At 39.8% G+C, this 23,053-nt stretch overlaps 1 protein-coding gene across 4 annotated transcripts in view; it reads left to right on the forward strand.

Moving 5' to 3' along the window:
• The first annotated feature begins 2,283 nt into the window (after positions 1-2,283).
• The window catches only part of nav1b (neuron navigator 1b), a 66,174-nt gene continuing 45,404 nt past the window's right edge, over positions 2,284-23,053 (forward strand). For 3 of the 4 annotated variants that reach the window (XM_069148558.1, XM_069148565.1, XM_069148574.1), the window contains exons 1-3: positions 2,285-2,737; positions 16,486-17,297; positions 17,438-17,526. In XM_069148558.1, the coding sequence (XP_069004659.1) occupies positions 16,513-17,297; positions 17,438-17,526 (874 nt within the window). In that variant the 5' untranslated portion in view covers positions 2,285-2,737; positions 16,486-16,512. Of the gene's footprint in view, positions 2,738-16,485; positions 17,298-17,437; positions 17,527-23,053 lie in introns of all 4 variants that reach the window. The other variant, XM_069148551.1, reaches the window with a different exon arrangement.

The raw sequence follows: 23,053 nt of genomic DNA on the forward strand, positions 1-23,053 counted from the left end.
GGCTCCGGTCCATCCATCAGTGTGCAGAGGAGTGGTGATGCCCGTTGGAGTCTCATGGAGAAATCCAGCAGTGTCTTTTATTTATTTATTTTTTACATCTGACCTGACTTAAAGCCAGGACTCCTTCTCTGCTGACTGTCTTCCTTTTGGCAACGTTTTAGACAGAAGCTTTGCCAAGTTATCAGGTGAGGAGGAAGATCTGGCAGAGGTGAGCTGACTTCACACTGAGAATGTGTTTGTGTTTGAGCGATTGGCTCTTTGCATGGCAGTGTTTAGTATTAAATCCACCGAGGCTGATGCTCACACTTTGATTCATGTGGCTGCATGTTATTTCTGTCAACAATAAGCCTCTTTTTTTTTTAACTGAATGTCTGCAATAATGTTTTTAAGTTTACTGTAAAATTGAAGTGATTCGTTGATGAATATTTGAAAATTATTTGGCAGCTATTTTTGCTAATCTATGAAGATATCGTTAAAGTGAAAATGCCACAATTTTACAAGTTCCAGCTTCTCTCGTGAATATTTTTTTGGTTTTCTTGGTCTTCTATAATATTAGACCACATATCTTAAAACTTGGATGAAACCACATCTTTTCATATGTCAACTTGGGCTTTTAGAAATTGTGATGGACATTTTCTGACCTTTTTATGGACCAAACTAGATATTTGATTAGTTGAAAAAATAATAATGGAAATGATAGTTAGTTGCAGCCCTACTTTTCTGACTCATTTAAAAATTGTATATCAACAGTAAACTCAGTGCCTTTTTCTGCACAGCGTTCATCAGTAAAGTGAATGAACCATCTAAATGAACCATCTAAATTTAACTTTTCATCAGTGAAGCTCTTGTTCTGTCCCCTTAGCTATTTTCTATGGAAAAACAAAAGCAAGCTGTTCAAACAGAAGTGGCCAAAAGTGTTAGTGTCATTAGGACGGATTAAAATACAACCCCCCATTCATTCAACATAAATTATCTGATGCCTTTCAAGAAGGGGAATGACACAATAGTGTTTAGTGCAACCTTCCCCTCTGTCTGATTCAGGAAGCAGCAGTTTGATGTTTCACTGAATTCAAAGTGCTCTCTGCTGACTCCTGCTCTGCGGCACGCACTGTGGCCATAATGAGAGGTGTAGGGATGCAGTTTCATAAATTAGTCAGTAGAGGTCACATATGGGCAGAGATAATGTGCGAGTGATGCTGAGACACACCCTGGTTTCTCTCTCTTGCTGTCTTTTGGTGTGTATGCGCTGTGCTGATGCAAAAGGTGACACGGTTTATGAACTGACGCACGGTGTGCAAGCATCGGAGTGTGAAGTGCAAAGTTAATAAGATGGGAGAGTAGGACGAAGGGCGAAGGACTTTGTTATCAGTTCAATTCACTCGCGCTTGTTTGTACCTGCCTGTGAACTCTCTGATTCTTTATCTTGGCACCTATAATTAATCTGCGATTAAGTTCCGCCCTGTGTGCGGGATCTAATAATGTAGATAACAGTTTGCACCCCTCAAGGTCAGACAGAAAATGTTTAGTGGCCTCCGTGTGTGCAGATTCATCTCACATTTCGGAGTATTTTTGTGTCCAGCCGGTCCACATCTCTGACTGTAATCCTCACTTATCTCCTGTCTGTGACTAACACAGAGGATGTAGGGCTCTAATTTCCCAACTGCCTCAGTCTGTAATCTCTCCTCGTGAATTTAAGTCATCCTGCGGAGCAATTTGACTTCAAGGAGAGACAATTTGCCCAAATGTGCAAGACATACAGTGTACAATAACCCACCATCACACCACCCATTGCCCTCTGTCTTCACACCAGCATGTGTGTTGTTTCATAGCTCTCGGCACAAGCTAAATTTGGTCATGTTCCACCACATGTCCTTGGCCTGCACATATCCTAATTTGTGAGTTGATTGTGTGAGTCATTTTACAATATTTGAGCTCGACACACACAGGGGGTTTTGCCTTGGTCACAGTTTGTAATCCCTACCTCAAAGATTATGAGGAAAACGTGTGTGGACTCACGCTGTCACCATATCATCGCTCCTGTCATTCTGTTTTCTCCTGAGCTGACACCTCTGAGTCGGCTTCCTTTGGCCCAGATTCCCACTGAGGGGAGCCTGTGCCCCGTAGGCTGCCAACTACAAACATGCAGTGACAATTCAAATTAGTCCAGTTCGCTGGGTCTGGCTGTGAGTCAGGACATTGAGCGCCAGGCGGAAAAGATGCATACGCAACCCGCCAAGCTAGGCTGTGACAGATAGAGAGGACTAGAGACGAGAGAGTGCAGCGTACGATGCAGATTTATGGGTATTTCACCGGGTGTACGGCCCAGTTGTAGCTCAGCACTTTTGTTCGGAGAGACTTGGACTGGAACGTCGGCAGGTCCATTTGCAAGTCAGAGAGAGCGGCAGTCGGCTAAGTAGTCTGATCCACAGGCACCAACTGCAGCAGAGGGTCTGTCTAGAATATTGTTATGCAAGAAGGAGGAGAGCAGCCCCACTTTGATCCAGGCGTTGGACGGAGGCTGAGATGCTCCGGAGCTGGAAGCTGCTGTTTGGTGTCCCATCAAAGAATCTGCACATCGGACAGTAGACCAGCGCAGTGCTCGGAGCAGCCTCTCTGCACAATTAGGTCACAACAGGGATGGACTGTGGAAGATAATGCTCATTACTCGGCATGCAAATGTTTTGAGCTTCCTCTGCACTTGTTACCATCTCACTAAGTTTTGTCAGCCTCATTTTAGGTAAGTTTGTGTTTCTTACTGAAGTAATGTCTAATTTTTTGATGAGTTAGAGGCATGCAAAATGCAAAGTTAAGTTATTAATTAGTCCGGATTTTAAATCACAAATTTACATTTCCTGCTGTGACCTTGTTGTTCAAAACATCTCAGTTAAGTGACTACTTCAGGTGCATTCTCCTGTAGTAATGGAGCATGTGAGGAGTTGGCAGGCGCAGTCCTTTAACAGCAGTGTCCTGTGGAGATAATTCTATCGTGTGTGTGATTTGAGGCAGAGAAAGAGGACCTACGGGAAGTAGGACACGGTCAGGCTGCTGAACTAATTCCTGCAAAGACTTTGTGGTCCCGTGCCGGACTTTTATTGTCCTGACTGGGATGGGGAATCATGTGCGCAGTAATTGTCTGGGATGTACTGCTGACTCATAGCCATTTGTGCTACAGGCTACCACTGCGTCAGGCTCATGTCTCACTACTAATCTACTTGGTTTACACTCGGCTACAGCTGGCTGTGATGATTCATGCCTTACTATTTGATGTCCTCTTCAAAGACTGAATCTAAATGAGCTGTTTTGGTGCTGGAAGCAATAAATTCCTTTGAAATATGAGGGTTTGAGGATTCCTCTTTTTTTTTTTTTTTTTTTTAAATGTTTGCTTTAGAAAGAAAATTTGGATAAATGTATTTTTAAACAAAAAACATGCCACACCAATCGTCTTTAATGAGTATAATGTGTATACATGTTTGTATATAATGCTGATACGACACGTTTGTTTTGGAGCTTGTTCTGGAAAAAATTTGTTTACCAAAGGTGTCCAAAAAAATATTGAGCTTGAACAATAACGAACAAACTTTTCAAATGTTTTCAAAAAGATAAAAAAAAAACCAAAAAACCCCCGTCTGTTTACAAAATAGAGAACAGCAGTTGAAAATGAGCAAAACTATAATTCTCTAAGGCTGGATTTGGGCACAGCGGTAGTTTGTGCTGCTACCATTATCATGATAACATATGCACAATGCTAGTACACTGTTGTTTAGTCGTTAATGTTTATCATGTTCATTATGCTAGTTTAGTCTACTGCAATGCATACAAGCAGTACTAAACTCATTGTAGCTGAGACTGATGGGAATGTCGGGTATTTGATCATTAAGGCTAAATAAAAGGGGCACCGCACACCTAATGCTGATAGCTTCAGTTTTTTCAGTTTTAAATGTGATCATGTTTGAAGTTGTGCTTTTTTTTTTTTTTCTTTCTTTCTCGAAATGCAGTTCCAACACTGGTGACGGTGGTAGAACTAGATGTAGTGATATGAACAGTTGGTGCAAAGTTAGCTAATATTGAGGAATTTAATTGAAAGTTCAAAGAAAGAGAAATGCTCCTTGTACCCTTAAATCTAATTTACAAAATCTGCAAAGGTCATTTACAGACATGTTGTTGCATTATACTCGCAGTGGGGGAGTAACTCTGTTGTTTACAACTTGGTGAGTTTCGATGCACAACATGCGTCATATGGTGGTCAATGCCGATTTGATAAAGGCTGCTGCAGTATAGTTTCTAAATTCACTTAAGGTCTACCCCTATTAGGATGAAACAACTGGAACCAATGCTCAATGTAGCATGACCAGACCCATGTATTTACACAGTGAATTTGGATCTGGCGATACAAATGGAAGGTCAGGGGATCGCAAAAGTCCACATTAGTCACCATGCATATTTGTTAAAAATGTGCCAGTCAATCTAATAGATTAAATATTCCAATTGACATTTAGAGGGCTAATTAGAACAGCAGAAATCTGACAAAGCTCTCACTGTTAGTGTACTGTTAGTATACACATTCTGGTCTGGACGAAAAAGTATTGACGTTCCATACCAGAGCCAGACATGCACTAATGCACACAATACAGACCATAAAGTAATTCAATTCTCCACTGGGAGTCCATGCATGGCCCTGGGAATACCACTAATGGTGGGCGATGTCATTGCCTATAAAACAGACCTGTCATGTATGCGATTCGCCGCACTTTTGAACTTAACTAATTTCAATGTCACTGGCTTATGGTATGACAACACCGAAATAATGTCCTGTGGTAAGACGGCAGCTATTATGTTGGGAAAAAAAGCTGCTGCTAAAGGAAATTTTCTTTCTCTCCTCAGGAGTCTGCATCATGTCCAAAACACTTTCCGACCTGCTGCATTTGCAGATGCTTTGCAGCTTCCTTTTCACCATTCTTTCAGAGAAGTAGCACTGCAGATTTTGTGGTCACACTAAACTACTGCACAGTAAATCCGGAGCTGATTGCAAATTATACATATCATTTCAAAAAATTATGGTAATCATAATATAACAGCACATGCACGCGCAGTGATGTTGTGATGGGATGTTTTCAAATACTGGAGATCATTGTGTTCAAAGGGCGATTTTTGTTCCTTTGTAAATGCCACGTCTCAGCGTGTCCTGAATCCAACGGTGTGTGTGTGTGTGTGTGTGTGTGTGTGTGTGTGTGTGTGTGTGTGTGTGTGTGTGTGTGTGTGTGTGTGTGTGTGTGTGTGTGTGTGTGTGTGTGTGTGTGTGTGGTTTGTCTGGTTTGGAAAGTCTTGTCCACCCGTCACGCTCCAGTGGCAGACATGTTCCACCTTGGCTAACCCAAAATGACATGTGTGCCGGTCTTGGAAAAGCTGATCCATATTTTATATGTTCCGTATAAAGCAGTTATATAATGATGGGTGTTCAGAATAAACCTTTGTCGGAGATCAAACACGAGATGCGGCGCAGGTAACTCCTCCCACGTTGTGCAGAGTCTGGCTTTATCTTGTTTTGATGTGGAGTCTGTCATGGCTGTCGGAGACGAGGATGTCGAATATGAAGAATTCTTGGTGATATTGTTCAGCTGTGGCTTGTTTCTGGCTCACTTGTGCGTCTGTAAAACACATACTTAATTTTGAAAATCAGTAAACTGTAGTGGAAGGTGCTCATGCGTCAGCATTATTTAAATGATTTAATTGCATGAAAAAAGTTACAGAAGCTTCTTTAATACATATACAATGATTAGTATCTGCTTTTGTTTGAGATGTAGTCACAAGAAATATATAAATCATGTGACCAGGACCCAGTGAAGAGTTGTTCTTCAGGATACAATTTATGTCACTATGACCATCTTGTCAGCTGCTGAGTGACACATTGCAGCCGCTACACATCCTCAGAGAACTGACATTTCAGTGCAGTTTGCCCCCCATTGAAGTGAAGCTGAGCTGAACCACAGACTGAACAAAGAACACAGGAGGCTGTTGGCAAAAACACTGTATGGATGAACTAGAAGAGACTAGCAGATATCGATTTCTTTCAGAAAATATCAGTCGGATGATGTGTGGGTGATTGCGAAAATATAACCCTTAACTGATTGTGTGTAAACTTTAGTTCAACATCTGGCAGTGCAGCACAGTATCGCGTGTAATACACCTGTCAGTCCACCAAAGGATACCGTGTCAGTGTCACGTTTTCTGTCGTATAGACGTGAAAAGTAGACGCACTTATGACCATGGGAGTAAAAGAAGGGCATGTAATGGAGGTCAGTTTGACAAAGTACAAAAGTAAGTCTGGGAGGAAGGCAAGGGATGGTCGCATGGATGAAACCCAGGACTTTCACCCAAGACACCAAAATTTTATTCCGTGAAACAGTGACATGGATTTCTTTAAAGAAATCTTTTCCGGACCACAACAATGTCCTTTTTTCCTAAACTTTCCTTTTTCTGGGGGCGGGCAAACACCAAGCATTTTTCTTGGGTGAGGGAATACGTGATACTGATATGTTATCGTCTGGTGGACTGACGTGTGTTTTAATGCTCTGGTGTTGCGCAACTCTAGTAGGCTGTGTTTATGAGCATAAACTCCATCACCAACATGGGCACAGGACAGTACCATTTAATTCAGTTCATGAACTAATTCTGCAATGACAGTAGAGCTGTCTCATTTTGTTGTGTTTAACTTAAAATATTTTGCCATTCCAAACATCCAACTTGTGGACTTTAATCTGACTGAACCTGATTTAATGTTTACATGTATGTAACATAAACTGATGCCACACCACAGCATTTATCGCCTAAACTAATTTGTAAAGACCGACCCTTGGATTAAGGTGCTTCCTGAAAGTAATGCTCAGCTCCGTCTGAATCTGGGATGATGTGCACAACACTGACAGATGGAGAGGGTGAACATGTCTGTGAGTTTTGGTTCTGCAGTGTCAAAGACCGAGCTCAGTCGTGCCACTGAGAGCCATATGTACTCAGTTTTTCACTCCAACCATTTAAACTGTTGTCACTAATTAGACCCTCCCCTTCTGGCTAAAGGTGTGTCATAGTTAAACGATGTTGTCTTTGATATTAATGAATGACACACTCCATACAAATCTATTCACGTTACTGCGGCACCCTGGCATACAATATTATTTTCCGCGTTTGTGTCAGGGAAAAAAGAAAAAGGAAACCCTGTGTTTACTCTGTCATCCGCCAGTGTCGGCTCTTGTGACGAGCTGACGGCAGTGACAGCTTTCAGGAATGAGGCGAGCAGATGCTCCGTTGGTCATATTAAATGTGACTTTGACTATGGCAACTGAAGGAAGGACTTCACTGATTCTTGCCTTCTAACAATGTAAAAAAAAAGAATCTCTGCATGTGCTATTTTTCTTACGGTTTATTTGTTTTTAGACAATTAAGCACAGCTGCTGTTGGGTGAAAACCTCCATAACATAGAATTTAATGCTTCTATATGTAAAGATGTACAGAAAAAAGTCATTATATGATACTCCTTTAGAAGCAATAAACATGAAAACATGTTCATACTAAAAGTAGAAATTGTCCTTATCATGTCATTTTTGTAGATGTGAGGTTTTCCACAATAGCAGTGTGCTCATCTCTTTGTTTATCATCCAAAAGTTTGATCTGAAATTCAATAAAATATATTTTTCTTTAGATCATATTCTCATTATTAATATTGATGGTACATGCGCTTTATAAGGGCACCACACTTATACATCAACAAATGAAATTTGTGTTAAATTAGTTTATATGATCAATAAATGCGCAGTTTGGGCACAAACATTTATTGTAATCTCTCAGATATTATGTTGAAAATTCTGATTGAACACTTTTTTGTCTGTTTTTTTAGATAAGCTGTAAATGACCTATGATTAACCTGAAAATCGGCCTTTGTAACCTTTCTTAGAAAGAATATCATTCATTTACAGAGTTACTTCAGTGAACCCTGCAGGTCACCATTCATATATTTTCAGTAAAAATGAGATAAAGAACAGAAACCTATGTTTTTTTTACTTGCTGCAGTCCTTTCTTGCCAGTATCTAGGATGAAAGTGAAAAATCATGTTTTATTTGCTTATGCATTAACTGAATTTCTGGGACTATTTTAGGTGTTGCTGCAGTTTGGAGAGTGTGATTCAAGTATGTTTTCACATTTCCTCTCCTACCTGTTCTCATAACCCAGTTACCAAGATGGATGCTCCATTGCAGACAACTGCCCACACTTTGACTCATCACAGCGCTGCAGTTTTCTGTGTAGATGCTCGCCTGTCTCTACGTGAGCCTCAGTTCATTTCAGAGAACTGTGTCAGTTGCATAACAGCAGCATGACTGCATCAGCAGGTTGATTGAGTGTGCATGAGGGATTTTACAATACAACATCCGGCACTGCTGAGGATCCTTTTCTGATCCTGCAGGGGACATGACATGTTTCAGGTTAAAGGAAATAATTTATGTCAGAACAGCAAAGTAAACTGGGATGTCGGAAAACAGCCTCACTGACCCTGTTGTGTTGTATAAGACTGCGGATACTGCAGGTTTAAAGGGTTCATTTTAAATGGAAACCACCAAAACGTTTCTTCTGATGAGTTTGAGCAAACAGCTCATCTTAGGTTATGTTTCTTTAAAAAGAAAATCGGATAACTGTATGATTAAAACACTATTAAGCAACCTGCCAGAAGTCCTCAAAATAACACTGAATGACAGCATACAGTCGTATACAGTCTTTAAACTTAATGTCGGCACTATATGATGACACAAACATATAAAGCTTGCTGTATGAGAAAATCTAGTTCATTTCTAAAGGCAGCAATTGTCAAACCTGGTCACATGACCACAGCGGGTTCATTGCATTTATTTCATCTCTGCGTGTCGGCTGAAAAATGGACCCTAAAAGCATGTTGAAATTAAAACATGACGTTCAGAGGACTCTAAACAATTACTATAATGTTTAAATAACCTGTACTCTTATTGTGAAAAATGGGAAACAAGGAGTTGGGATTGTACCTTTTTTTGTAGTGTGGCTCAACGAGACTTAATTTAAATAGTATTGTGTAATGAAATATCATAATTACTTCATAAAAACCTCCCAATAAAACTCCACATGGAGACTGTTTATGAGAGCTGCCACCCTGATTTGACACACGCTAGCCTGAAATCAATTTAGATTAGAAATGACAGGAGTTTGCACTTAAATATATGCAATTAATGTGAAATTGTGCGGTTACCTTTTCCTTCGTGAATGTAAATGTTTTATATTATACAACTTCTTTTTTATAATGTCATTGGTGGTGGTCCTGCAGGAGACCCACAGCTGCCAGAAATCAAGGACACGTAAATGTGTAAGACCAATTATAACTACATATGCAGTCAGGCGTCATCATGAACCCATTCATTGAAAAGATTTGTTACTATGTACACATACATTTAAACTAAGCTCAGAGAACTGAAAAAGGTTCTGAAACATTCAACAGTCAAATAAACTACCTGAGGTCACAGGTGTTTCTCATCAGAGTCGAATTACCTGCTCTGATGTCACTTATTGGGGTGCGACTATAGAAGAATAACGCCTGAAAGCTTTAAAGGATAAAGACTTGATCCAATGTGAACTTCCCCTCTTTGAAAACTGTAGAAATAATTCAACAGAATGATTCCAAACGGTGGTCACAGCTGCCTGAAGCTGAAGCAGTATTCAGGGTGTCGATGACATCACGTTATTACTGACTAGTGTTAATCACTTAAAGTGATAAATCCCCGTAGTGGGCCAACAGACTAATCTACTCGCCTAAATGCCCACTCTAATCTCATGTGCCACAAAAAGTACAGTAGGCTTTTAATGAAAAAGACAATATGTCGGTATTTAATGGTTTTATGATAATCTTTTAGTAACTGGTGATCAGCGGAATCAAAGGAAAACTGTATGAAGTGATGAGAAGACAGGAAAACGTGGTTCACTTAATGCGTATGCCTTCATCAGTAAGCAGACCCATGCTGCAGAGTGCTGTAATTTTGTTAGGATGTGTGATGGATTGAGGTTTGAGAGCTCGATTGTTATCAATGTCAAACAGACAATGTGATTAGGTAAAGCTTCGTTCTACATGGGGCATGCTGCAACACGCTTAAAATCATTGTTGTACTGTACAAACTTTATCATCTGCGATGTTGTTGACGGCAAATTACAACCCTAGAATATTTTGAAGGAAAAAAAAAAGCTATTTTTTGTTGTTAAGTAAAATCAGCTTGTATTCAGGTTTGTCTGGCCATAATTTTGTCGGATCTTTTGGTGTCGGTAAATGTAGATGATAAAACAGAAAAGGTGATTTATATCTCCAAAACTATGACAACACTTGTAGCCTAATCTACAACACCTGTCTCTACAGGAGTCCCTTTATATTTATAAAATAGTGATGATAGTTAGACTTTTTTTCTGTTTATCTATTTAATATTGCATTTTGGTTATCCAGTTACTCTCTTTCCTGAGTTTGGGTGACTAAAAGAAGTAACGATAACGATGTCTGGTGGATGATGTCACAGATTACTCTTTCAACTACTTAATGTTTTAAACAGGATTTAATTCAAATTCAGTTGTTCTGTGAATGGTCAGTGAGAACTTAAAAAAAAAAAAAATTATTTAATCAAATTTCTTAAATTGATATAATTTCACTAAGTCTCAAACAATTAATAAACAAGTCTATAACCTTTGCTAGCATCACTAATTTGGCACTGTGGTACTTTAAGCCAGCTTTAGCATGCACAGACTAACATACTGATGTCTAGCAGCGGAAACATTTACCGTGTTGGCCATCTTAGTGTAGCATGTTAGCATGCCAACATTTTCCAATTATCCCTAAGCAACAGTGCAGCTGAGGCTGATGGGGGAAATCCCTTTAATAATGAGTATTGGGGACTCTGATGATTTGAACTCATGATGAAGAAAAAGTCAGAACATCACCAAAGTTCTTTACAGTTGATCCACAAAAAGGACATAAATGTGTTTTCAAAATGTAATGGCAGCTCTTTAATAGTTTTTGATGTTTTTGTTTCTTCTCTGATCTAAACATGTTAATGACACAATAAAAAAAAATTCAGAGGACCGTCAGTCGGGAATATTAATTGTCTGTATACAATTTTACATTTTTCACCCAAGTTTCTCAAATGACAAAAAAAAACAAAAAACGGTAGCAGCACTAGAGAGAAAACAAAACACTGGACTGCTGCTTTTAGTTGTCATAAACACACACAGACAACACAAGGCTGGACTAGTGTCAGCGAACAGGGAAAGTATGCCCTTTAGCCAAATCTGATAAGAGACGTACTTTACTTGCATGTTCGTATGCACACTTGAATGTGTGTCCATGTGTGTGTCGTTGATCAGTGTGACCCGAGTCCATGTTTCTCCCCCATGACAAAGCGAAGACACAGGAGGACTCAGTGAAAATTAGGAATCTGGGACTTGGTGCTATATTTAAAAATTGGATCAGGCCTCTTGTAAAACTAGATAATACAACGGTCTTGAGAAAATTGAATCATGCAGATAATGTCATGATGCACTCGTTCAACTCTATTATCTGTTGGTGCTGGAGAGAAACTTGAGCAGGAAGAGACTGAGACGGTTTGTCTGCAAATGAAATAAAAGAGTTTCCATCTTTAAACAAGATGACACCTCACCAGAATACAACATAAATTACAGATTGCATCATAAGCTCTTTAATGATTGACTGAATGTTGATTATTTGCAGATTTGGTCATCTATATTTCAGAGAGTCTGCATTGGATTTATAGCATTTAGGAAATTGACTCCTCTGATGTCTTCTGAGTACATTATCAGACCCTCTGGCACAGCTGCGCAGGGTTTCTGGGCAGTTTGGAGACTTCGCCGGAGTAAAGTGATCTTGTGCCGACATGATGTCGGTCTGTATGAGTATCTTTAGTCTGGCCTTCGGGCTTGATTATAGGTTTGAGGACTGGGGCAGTTTTAGCTCCTCGTAATGCTGGCTGGAAGCTTTGATAATGGCACACTGAAAGACTGTCATGTAAAGAAGGAGCTCAAAATCACATTCAGACTGTGACAGAAACACGAGCCCCAGGGGGAAACAAGGCATGATGTCACCAGAGAGAGATCGAAATATGAGTCACTAATAAGTCTGGTTATAATAGGTGAAATGTGTGCGTGTGTGTGTGTGTCTGTGTGACCTTAGGGAAGAAAGGAAAAACGGGAGACGTGAAGACATGTAGTTTGCCTGTAGTTTTCTCACTGGCTCGTTGTCGTCCAGCATTGATTTGCTCCCTACTTTCTTTAAAGCAGCACGTGGGTCTAAATTGTATTACTGCGAGCTCCATCATACTGTTAAGTGTAGCTCGTCTCTGTGGAGAGCATGTTAGTCTGCACCGCATCACACTGTCGTCTCCTCATTGTCTCTGTGCGGAGGATTGATTCATGATGGACATTCATTTGTTCAGGTAAGATGAAAACCAGCCGAAGTCATTCAGCCCGGTCAGTGTAGGTTCACAGAAACAGGATGTTTTTTATATTATTTGAAATTATCACAAATGTAAGAAGGGCCAGAAAATAACTTAATATGATTATGTTTTGACTTTCAGTGAAATTGCATCATGTTATGATCATATACTGTGATTATTTTACAAAGCTTTTTTGTCTAATTAAATGATACCCTTTGACTTAGAAGAGCTGGATTTGTGATCTTTATTCTAAGTTATTGAATAAGCATTTAGTTTGTTTTTGTTAAATTTTTTAGGATTTATGCACAACACTGGAAATGATGTGTACATTTACAATATTATGACAAATAACCATGATCAGCATTTGTAATTGTGTGTTGTGCCACAGATTTTAACAACAGAACATATATGCATTTATACAGAGCATTTATGTTCCTATTGATATGTGTGCCTATATGAAGCAGTTTATCTCATGTACATCAGATTTTTTTCAAGACCTCAATTCACTTTGTAAATAAGACATGTGGAGGAGAGATATTTGAGCACTGAGACACAGGGACGGAATATAATCATTGTAAATTTCACTTTTGTTAACCATAATATTTCTAAAATTACTAAAAGTCAAGTCAAGATTAATTAGTCTAAAATTACAAGTTTGCCCCAGAATACTTTTGATAGAGACCGTAAGGGAATTCCTCTTTCAGGAGAAAAACATGTGATACCGGTGTCACCTGAACAGAGGACACAAATGTGGCTTTAATATTATATTTAAGGTCTATATTGTCATATTAATTCTCACACAAAAAAACATTTAATATTGTTGGTGCAAGTAATGTTCTTTTGTCATTCTGACATACTGATCCAACATGAGGATCAAGAATCTCCTTGACAACTAAGAATTGGCTTATTCAAAGTAGACTCTTTATTCAAAACATACATAATGAAATGACACTATTATTATGATGCTGCTCTTCAGAATGTCAAGCAAGGCATGCATTTTAATCTCTCTCTCTTTCTTTGTGCATTTAACCTCAATCTGTTGTCTAATGGTAGCCTGGCTGCAATTAATGATTATTTTTTATTATCAGCTAATCTTTCAATTGTTTTCTTGATTAATTATGTCAAAAACTAAGAAATCTGTGAACTTGATCTGTGAGTCAAGTGACATCTTGAATTGTCCAAACCCGAAAGGTAGTGTTTAATTTACAACGATATAAATTGTAAAACATTTTTTTGGTGCAGATTAATTATTTTGTGGATTGACTCATGAATAATTGAGTTATTGTATCCATTCTGGAGTTGGATTTAGACTTGGACCATGCTGGAAGTGGGACAGAATCACTAATAGGTCTGTCCCAGTGACTTTGGTGCTTCTTCAGACATTAAAACCGATATTAAATTTGTATTACCTTTTAAGAAGAGTTTCAATATTTGTCCAACTGAAATATGTTAAAAGTAGTGTAGGTTAAAAGGAACGGAGTTATTAAACTGAGGACTTCAAATGAAGAAAAATAACAGGCTGTACGTGCAAATCGTAAAATTTTCTAAGTAACTGATTTAGATTCTTCTCTCCTTAACAAACATTTTATGAGGTGTTCTTCTACAAAATGCATTCAAGAGAAAAGTAGTATGGGTCAAGCAGTTCACGATGTTATTTTTTGATCAGTTTCATGCTTTACATTATTTTAGGTGGGGACCTTTGTCCCCCGCCGTCTAAAAGGATTGCCCTGAACCACTTCTGTAAACATGAATTTCTTTATATGTACTTATCAGTTATCTGCATTCGATGACAGGATGTTGGGATGGAGGGGATGGGGTTGAGGGACCGTTAAAGCCCCCACTGTTACCTCTTTGGAGGGGAGGTGCTGTCTGCAGGCCTTGGTGGGGACAGCCGGTGTTGGCACGGCCTGAAAGGAGCTGCTCTCCTGCTGCATTTGCCAAGTGGTGTCAGTCTTCCACTGGCTTTCACAGCACGTTTCACACTGGAGGTTGTGGGTAAAAGACCGGGAGTATATTAGGAAAAGCTGTTCAAACATATGGCATCTTTTTAGAGGCACGTCATGCTTTGATGGCGTTTGTGTTGGAGTGTTTGATCATTTTTTTGAATCTCATTTTGAACCCAACATAATCAAAATAATTTTTTGCTAAAAACAAAATTCTTTGGTTTCTTTTAATTGTTATTGAAACTGAGAATTTTTTCAATGTTTTTTTTTTTTTTTTTTTTAAATTGCCTAAGATGAGCCTCTTTACTGCTTCACATAAAAGTGCAGCTGAAGGTCATATAATCATCATCAGACTGACTTTTCTGATCTCACTGTTTCTCCCCGGTTGAGGAATTTAAACTGGTGGAGCGTCTGGTTTTCAGGCCTTCAGTCTGCTTTGAAGTTGTAATTGATCCAAAATGGTTGAGTGATCCTTTCCCTCAAACCATCTTCTCCTCTTTCTTCTTTCCCACTCACCCACACTCACTTTCATTCAGTAGGTCATGTGGTTAGACAGTTTCTGTCGGTGAGGCAGACGCCCTGGAATGTGCAGCTGTTTTATAGTGTTTGATTAAATAGGAATCTTAAATTGTTATCCATCAAGCAGTAAAGAGAAATGATGGATCTCTCATTCAGCTAAAATTGCTGTAGACCTGCACACCACAATCATAATTTTACAACCACACATATATGTTTAACGTCACACACAGTTTCAGTGTGTTGACAGAAACGTCTTTTCTTTTGCAAATTAGATTTTCAGAATTGACAGTGAGAAGCCCATTTATATGAGAAGAAATGTTGCTTTTGTTGGCTTAATTTCTAAAAGTTAGCCGAGAAGATTGATACCATGCACTTGTACACTAATTGTTTGCTGATTAGCTAAACTTCTTGAGTGACACCTTTAAACAACTATACCGATTAGCATAATGCTGTGAACGTTAAGTGTTGATGTGTCAGTTTGTCTGTCTTCCAGATAACTCGTCTGTGACATCGTTACCTTAATTCATGTTACTAACCTGTCAAACTGCAGCTGTGGTACCCATGTAGTAGCAGCTCTTCGTAGCACCTCCTAACACCTCACACACTGAGCTCTTCAAATCAATACATCTGCGTGCAGTATGTTTTAGATTTTTTTTCAGTGTTAAAGTGTATTGGGAACATGTTGCATGATGTTTCTGCTCTTCTAAGGACACTAATTCATGTTCTCGTCAATGGCATCCTTTCAGTCATGTATAATTGTTGCATTAACATGAAGCCCCTTTCAAAAAAAATAGTATGCTTTATTTTGTATGGACATTTTTTACAGACTTTATCTCATAATTAAGACTTGATATCTCAGAATTATGAGATTCTGTTGGTTATTATGTACCAAAGATAAATGGGGCAAGAATTTAAAGGCTTCAGAATTTTAAGATTTTTTTTTGGTATTTAAATTATTCACTGACCGTTGTCAGTACATCCAATAGTACGTGACAAAAAAGAACTGTTAGTTGTTAATGTGGAGTACTGTAAACTGTGTTTGTTTGTAATCAGGCATATTGTAAAAGAATTTAGGCTAAAAAAAAACACAGCCCACAAGGCAGCTTACAGTACAACTCACTCTTTCCTGGGCAAAAATATACTTCCTGTCTCAAGTAGGATCAAGTTATCATGTTTGTGGCTCTTCTGTATATTAACTTGCCCTGGTCATGTTGGAGACACTTGACAAATGGAGAGGGCTAAAATTTGGGTTCAATCCTGTGTGGAGATACTCAACTCAAAACACTGAAACAGCAAACCCACCTCTGTCATTGTGTGGTTGTAATTATATACTTCTGCAGAACATTGTCACATTTGCACATGTTGTAGAATACCATTATGAATCTTTATTGTTGTTGTAGCTGTTTTTTAGTTTGCTAAATGTACTTTTACGTCCTTGCTACTTCCTGTTGTGGTTATATTCTATTTTTTTAAACATGAAAACTGGAATAAAAATTTCAACTGTTGCACTGTATTTTTTTTCTCTCCAGATCTCAGTCCAGTAACTGTCAACAACCATGAGCGGTGGCGTGAATATCAAAGTCATATCTCAGAGCCAGAGTGACGCTGGTGTCAGCTCGAGTTTGCCTTTACCTCGAAGCATGATAACTCTCTCCAAGGTGGATTCCAAACAGCAATACAGTGGCCTCCCCAGTCCCACAGTGCAGTATCGGCACACTGCCAAAAAACGGCCTTCGTATTCTTCGTCATCATCTTCCTCGGGCCCTGCGGAGCTGCTGAGAGGTGCAGCTTTAAAGAACCACCTGCTGCAGCAGAAGACGAGCTTGTATTCTCCCCGAGGCCCGGCAGCTACAGAGCGGACTGACGGAACGTGCTCGGCATACAGCAGCCCTCAGATACCAAAGAGGGAAGTCCCTCGCTCCAAAGACACGTTGGACCTCCGCAACAGCACGCTCACTCAAAGCGCTCTGAGAGACCTCCAATTCAGAAGAAACACCAACAAGAACTGGACCTTTGGGAAGTATCGACTAAGGAGTGTGGACAATGCGCAAGAGGGCAACGCCTTGCGCCGGCTCTCGGCTAACGGTCAGCCAGGCCATGGACGAGGACGTCTGCTTTATACTAAAGGTGCGAATGGCAACGACGTCCCGGGGTTGTCCTCAGCTGGAATGGAGCACTTCCAAAAACAGGCGAGGAGCATCTCCAACCAGGTCCTGGGAGCTGCTGATGGAGAGGAGTTCAATAACAAATCAAAGTCTTCTCATCAGACGCTCAACGTGTCTCGACGAGGGAGTGAGCCGGGGAGAGTCAGCATGGCTGCTGTTGCTCCTTTCAGGTTCAGGTGAGGGCAGGTTTTCAGGTGACTGCAGTTTATTTTTAAGGTGCAATACAAATTATTCAGCTGAAGCTTTTTGTTATATCGTGTTTAAAAAGTGTATTTTATTTCTGTGTGCGTTAACATGTTTGTGTCTTTTCCCGTAGGTTTCAGGTCCACGAGGACACAGATGCCACCCTGGATGATCTGAGTGACTGCTCCTCTGACTCCATGGAGGTTTGTTGTGATGATTTAGGTGAGCCTTTTTAAAAAAAAATATTTTCCATTTTGGAAATATTGGACACACGTGATGCTGTAAACAATTTCTTTCTAACTTGTTGGCTGTCATTTCCCTGCCATCGACTGTTCAATTTGGCAAAAATCCCCTCAAAATACTGAAAAGTTAGATACAGTCTATGACAAGAGGTTATAAACCTATAAATGAGGAGTAACTCTTAGACTCAATAATAAATCTAGGTAATATCTGAAGGTAATTATCCAAGATCTTAAAATTGAAGAGCAGGCGGTCCATAAAGTTTAATCACCCGTCAACTCACCCGTCGAATTCACCTTTTTGTCCTTAAAAAAACTATTCTCCTCCTTTTGTAGTTTCATTATCGCAAAAAAAGTTACTTAAATCTTGGACAAACTAACTTTTTCACACAGTTCAGCGAGTTCAGCCAGTTGGCGAAACAAAACACTGTTTTTCCATTTGTATTATATTGCATCCTGTAACACCCAAACTTTAATATGGCTCACTGTTGACGCTGGACTCTGTTCAGCGCAACAGTTGTCACTAAGTCTGCCGCCAACTCTCAGCGAAAGCTCCGCGCTGTTTTTACCACCTGTTATGTGCATCAGTATTTCCTGGGGTGCTTCACTTCTTTCTTAATGTGCTGGTGGGAAAACAGATTCTTGGAAAAGAGCACATCTCTCAAACCACACAGCACTGTTATCGCAGCACTGTTTCTAAATGATTATCAGGTCTCTGATATGCCATCATAATTAAATGTCCATCATTTATGTCTGTGCTGTGCAAAACATTAAAAGTTGAATCTTGTGTTTGCTCTGATGCTGCAACAATCCTGCACCTCATGCATGTTGTTGCGTAGAGACTCTAATATAAACATAATGTGTACACAAACAGGCACACTGCACTTTGTGCTTGGTCAGTATTTCATTATGTAATGAAACTTAAGGGATATCTCAATAAGGGAGGACAATTCATCATTATCAACCACATTACTTCAAGTAAGTCCAATTAGAGATTACATAATTACAGCTGTGTTGTAAATAAGTGATATCGATTTAAGGAAGTGAACAGACACGGCTGACTCTGGGGTAAGGGCTTTAACCACAGAATTAATACTGAAACTTGTTTGTTGTGAAACGGGTATATATTTATCCTGAAGCCTTATCATTTCATCACGTGATAGCAAAACTGGCTGTTACCCAATGATGGAGAAGGAACAAGTTATTTTCAGACCAAAGAACTGCATTGAACATGTCAAACACCAAACACACTAATGTCCGTCTTTTCAGCTAATCTTACACGCATAATAAAAGATTTAAATATACAGCTGATAATGCAGAGACTATAGCCATTCAAGCAGCTTAATGAGCACTAAAGACAAAGTCCAGCAGACTTGTGACAAAGTTGTTAGTTTTTTGTATAGTAGTATTTGTTCAAAAACTGAGGTAATGTAAGTGGAATTAAACTGGTGACAATAAAAGGATCCTAATAGTTATTCGAATTCATCCGTTGAATATGAACAGAGTTGTGTTTTTGTAGGAGTGACTAATTAAAGTGTGATTTTAACTAGAAATAAAGAATTTATGCAACATGATACTTATTTTATCAACAGTTTTCAGTGAATCTGCCCACAGCACAAAAAATTTACCTGTTGACAACATTTGGATGTTCAATTATTATATAATCTATGATTTAATTAGCTGATTAATTCCTCTTTTTGTTTGCTTTTACAACTAATTAAACAGAAGCAGTGTCTTAATTAGCAATATAATGTTCAATGAGTAATTTACAAAACCGAGTTGTTAGTTACTTTGACTTATTACCGCTGATCACCCATGACAACAGTGACTGTGCATAACTGCACTGGGCTATTACAAAACCCTCTCACTGGCTTCTTAATTATCTTAATGACTTGGAGGGGTGAGAGCCTCCAGCCAGCCTCCTCTGGGACAGACAGGGCCGGAGACTGTGTGGTCCTCCGCTGAGGGTGGACAGATGCAGGACTGACAGACTGAGTGGTTTGATGGGAGGATCAGCTTTCACCTCCTGTCTGGGAGTTCCTCTCGTCCCCACCGGACGGACCTAGGGGACGATTAAATTCAGTTTTTGACCGTAGAGCAGAGAGATGTGTCTTAGTAAGCCGTCGTCTGGCTTCAACTACAAGTTAGAGTTGTTTTAATAATACTTCCATTCCTCTGCAGAGACAACAGCTCAGTCAGGATCTCCAGATCTTAGTTTAACATTACTCAAGTTTCAGAACAGGGAGACTCACTGCTCCAGAATTAATACAAGACAGCAAATTAATCACTCTGACAGATGTTTGAGCTCAGATAAGATTCCCTTACCTTTGCAATTGTTGCCTGCAGCTTGTGTTCATCATGAATAAGACTGCTGCACATGAAGGGGATTTTAATGGAGAGAAAAACATTTTTTTTTAACTGTTCAATTTTCATCCTTCAGGCTGCTCACATTCCAGCCAGCACAATGATCCCATTAGATCTTTATTTAGAGGCCTTTGTGTCACGTTAATTAACACATGACTTCAACAACATGCGCGAACAATCTTTACATGTGTCTTCACAATGCTTCGACCTACATTACTGTGCAAAAGTTTGACAGGTGTTGAATGTAGAGTACGGAGGCCTCGAGTAGTTTTTATTTATAAATAAACTTTACAATTTAAAATAAAGTGCATTAAATAGAATGAACCTGAATTAACTCAATGTTCGGTGTCAGCCCCATTTCCCTTTAAAAAAGCAAATACACACTTGCGCACAGTTTGTCCAGCTATGTAGCAGGTAGGTTTTTACGAGAATCTTGGGAGAACTTGTCACACTTCTTCCATGGATTTAAGCTGCCCCAGTTGCTTCTTTCTTTTCAAGTAATTCCAGGTTGACTTCATGATGTTGGGATCAGGGCTCTGTGGGGGTAAATCCATCTGTTGTCTTGTTCTTATTGTCTCTGAATATAGCTCGTTATGACTTGAATCTGGGACCAATCCTTCATGGTTTTGCTTGATGAATAAAAATCTAAAGTGTCTACAGTTTTTGCACATTACTCTACATGTGACACATTTAACGTTGCTTTTCTTGGTGGTTTTCCCCTTGGAGCACATGTGGAGGTCTCCCTGAAGTGCTTGAGTCCATTGCATCATAGCAGCTGAGCGACCCAAAAATGATTACATGTGCTGGACAGGAAAATGCACAACAGACAGCTGTGTAATTGTCATACCACACACACACACACACACACACACACACACACACACACACACACACACACACACACACACACACACACACACACACACACACACACACACACACACACACACACACACACACACACGCACGGCCAGCTGGAGAATGGGAAACAGATCCAGATATGTAAGAAACCAAATGAAAGTTTGAGCTCCACCCTTCTCTCTCCTGAGAACGGGTGGCGACTGAAAGTTTCTACATTTACAAAAGTTTAATGTCAGTTCTATGAGTAAATGCATTATAGTCTCCTGGTGACAATTACTAATGAAACTTGGTATTGACGATTGACCAGATGTCGGTGCAGTGGTGTTCTGGGCTAAATGCTAACATCAGCATAACCTCAGGCAACAGTTATGCTGATGTTGACCCGTTTTATCATGTTCCTCTTGATCTTAGTGTTAGCATGCTAACACTGGGCTATTAACACTGCAGTAAGGTGCAGGTATTTGGCCATAAACCAAAGTGTTGGACAGTGGTGATTAATGAAAACCGAAACTGTACAACATGAACGTCTGGGCAAAGTTATAGCAGAGATAATTAAGGTCATCCTTCAGAGATTATGAAATTTTGCAATTTCATGAAATAGTTGTTGATATATTGCAGTCTGAACTAAAAGTGGTCGATCAATCGACTACCCACTTCCACCATCACGTAACAGGAGGTGTTTGTTATGTCACCGTCTACTGCAAATCTTATGAATTGAAAGCTAACAGGAGTTTGTTATCTTATGATTCATTAAGAGAAACTTACTCCCCCAAAGCAAATGAGCTTTTCACTACTTCATGAGAGTAAAATCGCCATCAGTGATCTGGAGTCAGCTGGTGAGCCCCGAAGCTTGTGATGAGGAGGAACAAGACTCGACGTTGTTTCCGGGAACTAATTGCCAGTTCAAACAATGCTGCCAGAGCATGAGCCACCCCAGGTGCTCTGAAACCCAAATAAAAAAGGGCAGTGGAGTGTGTGGCCAACCCACTGTGAGAGTCAGAGCGGTACCCTGTGGACATTGTATCTAACAGGTCAATCATGTCCAGTGGATTCGCACCATCGAGCATGATTGTATTCAGTCAATGTTGGTTTGTGAAAAAGAGCAATTACCTCGTAAAAGGGAAAACCTGCAGTTCAACAGCATTGATTTTGGTACATCACGAGACATTTTCAGATATTTTACAAGATAACGTACTAACATGTGGGTTGTATGGAAAAGGTAAATGTTTCTTTGTGAGCTGTGGTTGCTCAGAGCAGTGAGGTCTGGTGCAGATGACATGCAGCCGATGAGAGAGGGCGGTTTCCATGGAGCAGCCCTGCATGCGAGCGCTGCGTGAATCCCCCTCAGAGACCGCTGTGTGGAATATCTTAATGATTCCACCCTCATGTCAGCAGATCAACCCTGCACAAAAGGATGTGATTGATTTTCTTCTTTAACAAAATCAGATGTGTGTATTTTCGTGCGTATAAATGCATCTTACACAGACTTGAAGATATTTTCAAAGTGTGGTTTTGGGTGTGTTACTTGCTAACACTGGCACATCTTGTCGCTCGCTCAGTCTGCTAAAGTGAAGTCACCCATTTGGCCAATGAACTGGATGTGAAGCCAAGTTTAAATTTTGTTTTCATTTTTTTTTTTTTTTTAAGCAGTGGACAAAACTACCTAATAGGTTTGTGTCATCTGTTTTCATTTACACGTTATCATTCAACTTAGTCATTAGTCAAAATGGGTATTGGCAGGACGGCACACTGGTGCTATTTTTTTTTTTAAACCGTATGATTTATCCAGCTGTAAATCTGGAATAGATATCATAAGGAAGCTCAGACAGGATCAAGAGATAATCTGGATGCTCCAGTTGTTGCTTTATGTGGGGCTGTGACAGTGATCATAATTCATGCTATAGGAGGTAATTACACGAGTTGTGTATCAATTCACACATTAATAAACCTTCCACCAACACAATTCATGCATCACGTTAAGTGTATTGAACAGTGAACGCTGGATGTGAAGGAGGGGGAGGGGGAGGGGGAGAGGAAGAACAAAGGAATTGGAGGAGGTGGTGGGGAAAAAATGATGTGTTACGGGATAATTGTGTCTACTTTTAAAAGCCACAGATGATGTTTTCTCATTGCTCTGTTGCATTTCACATGTTCTGCTGAGACATGGTAAAAGCATCTTTAAATGAAGGAAAAAAAAAGAAAGGAGGAGGATGGGAGGATGGGAGGGAAGGCGGAGGCGGAGGCGAGGGAGAGGCAGCAGAGAGCAGGGGGGAGGAGGGAGAGCT

Source organism: Embiotoca jacksoni, unplaced genomic scaffold (assembly GCF_022577435.1).
Source record: "Embiotoca jacksoni isolate LCO1_2020_lvr unplaced genomic scaffold, fEmbJac1.0.p SCAF_1, whole genome shotgun sequence".
Lineage (NCBI taxonomy): Eukaryota > Metazoa > Chordata > Actinopteri > Embiotocidae > Embiotoca > Embiotoca jacksoni.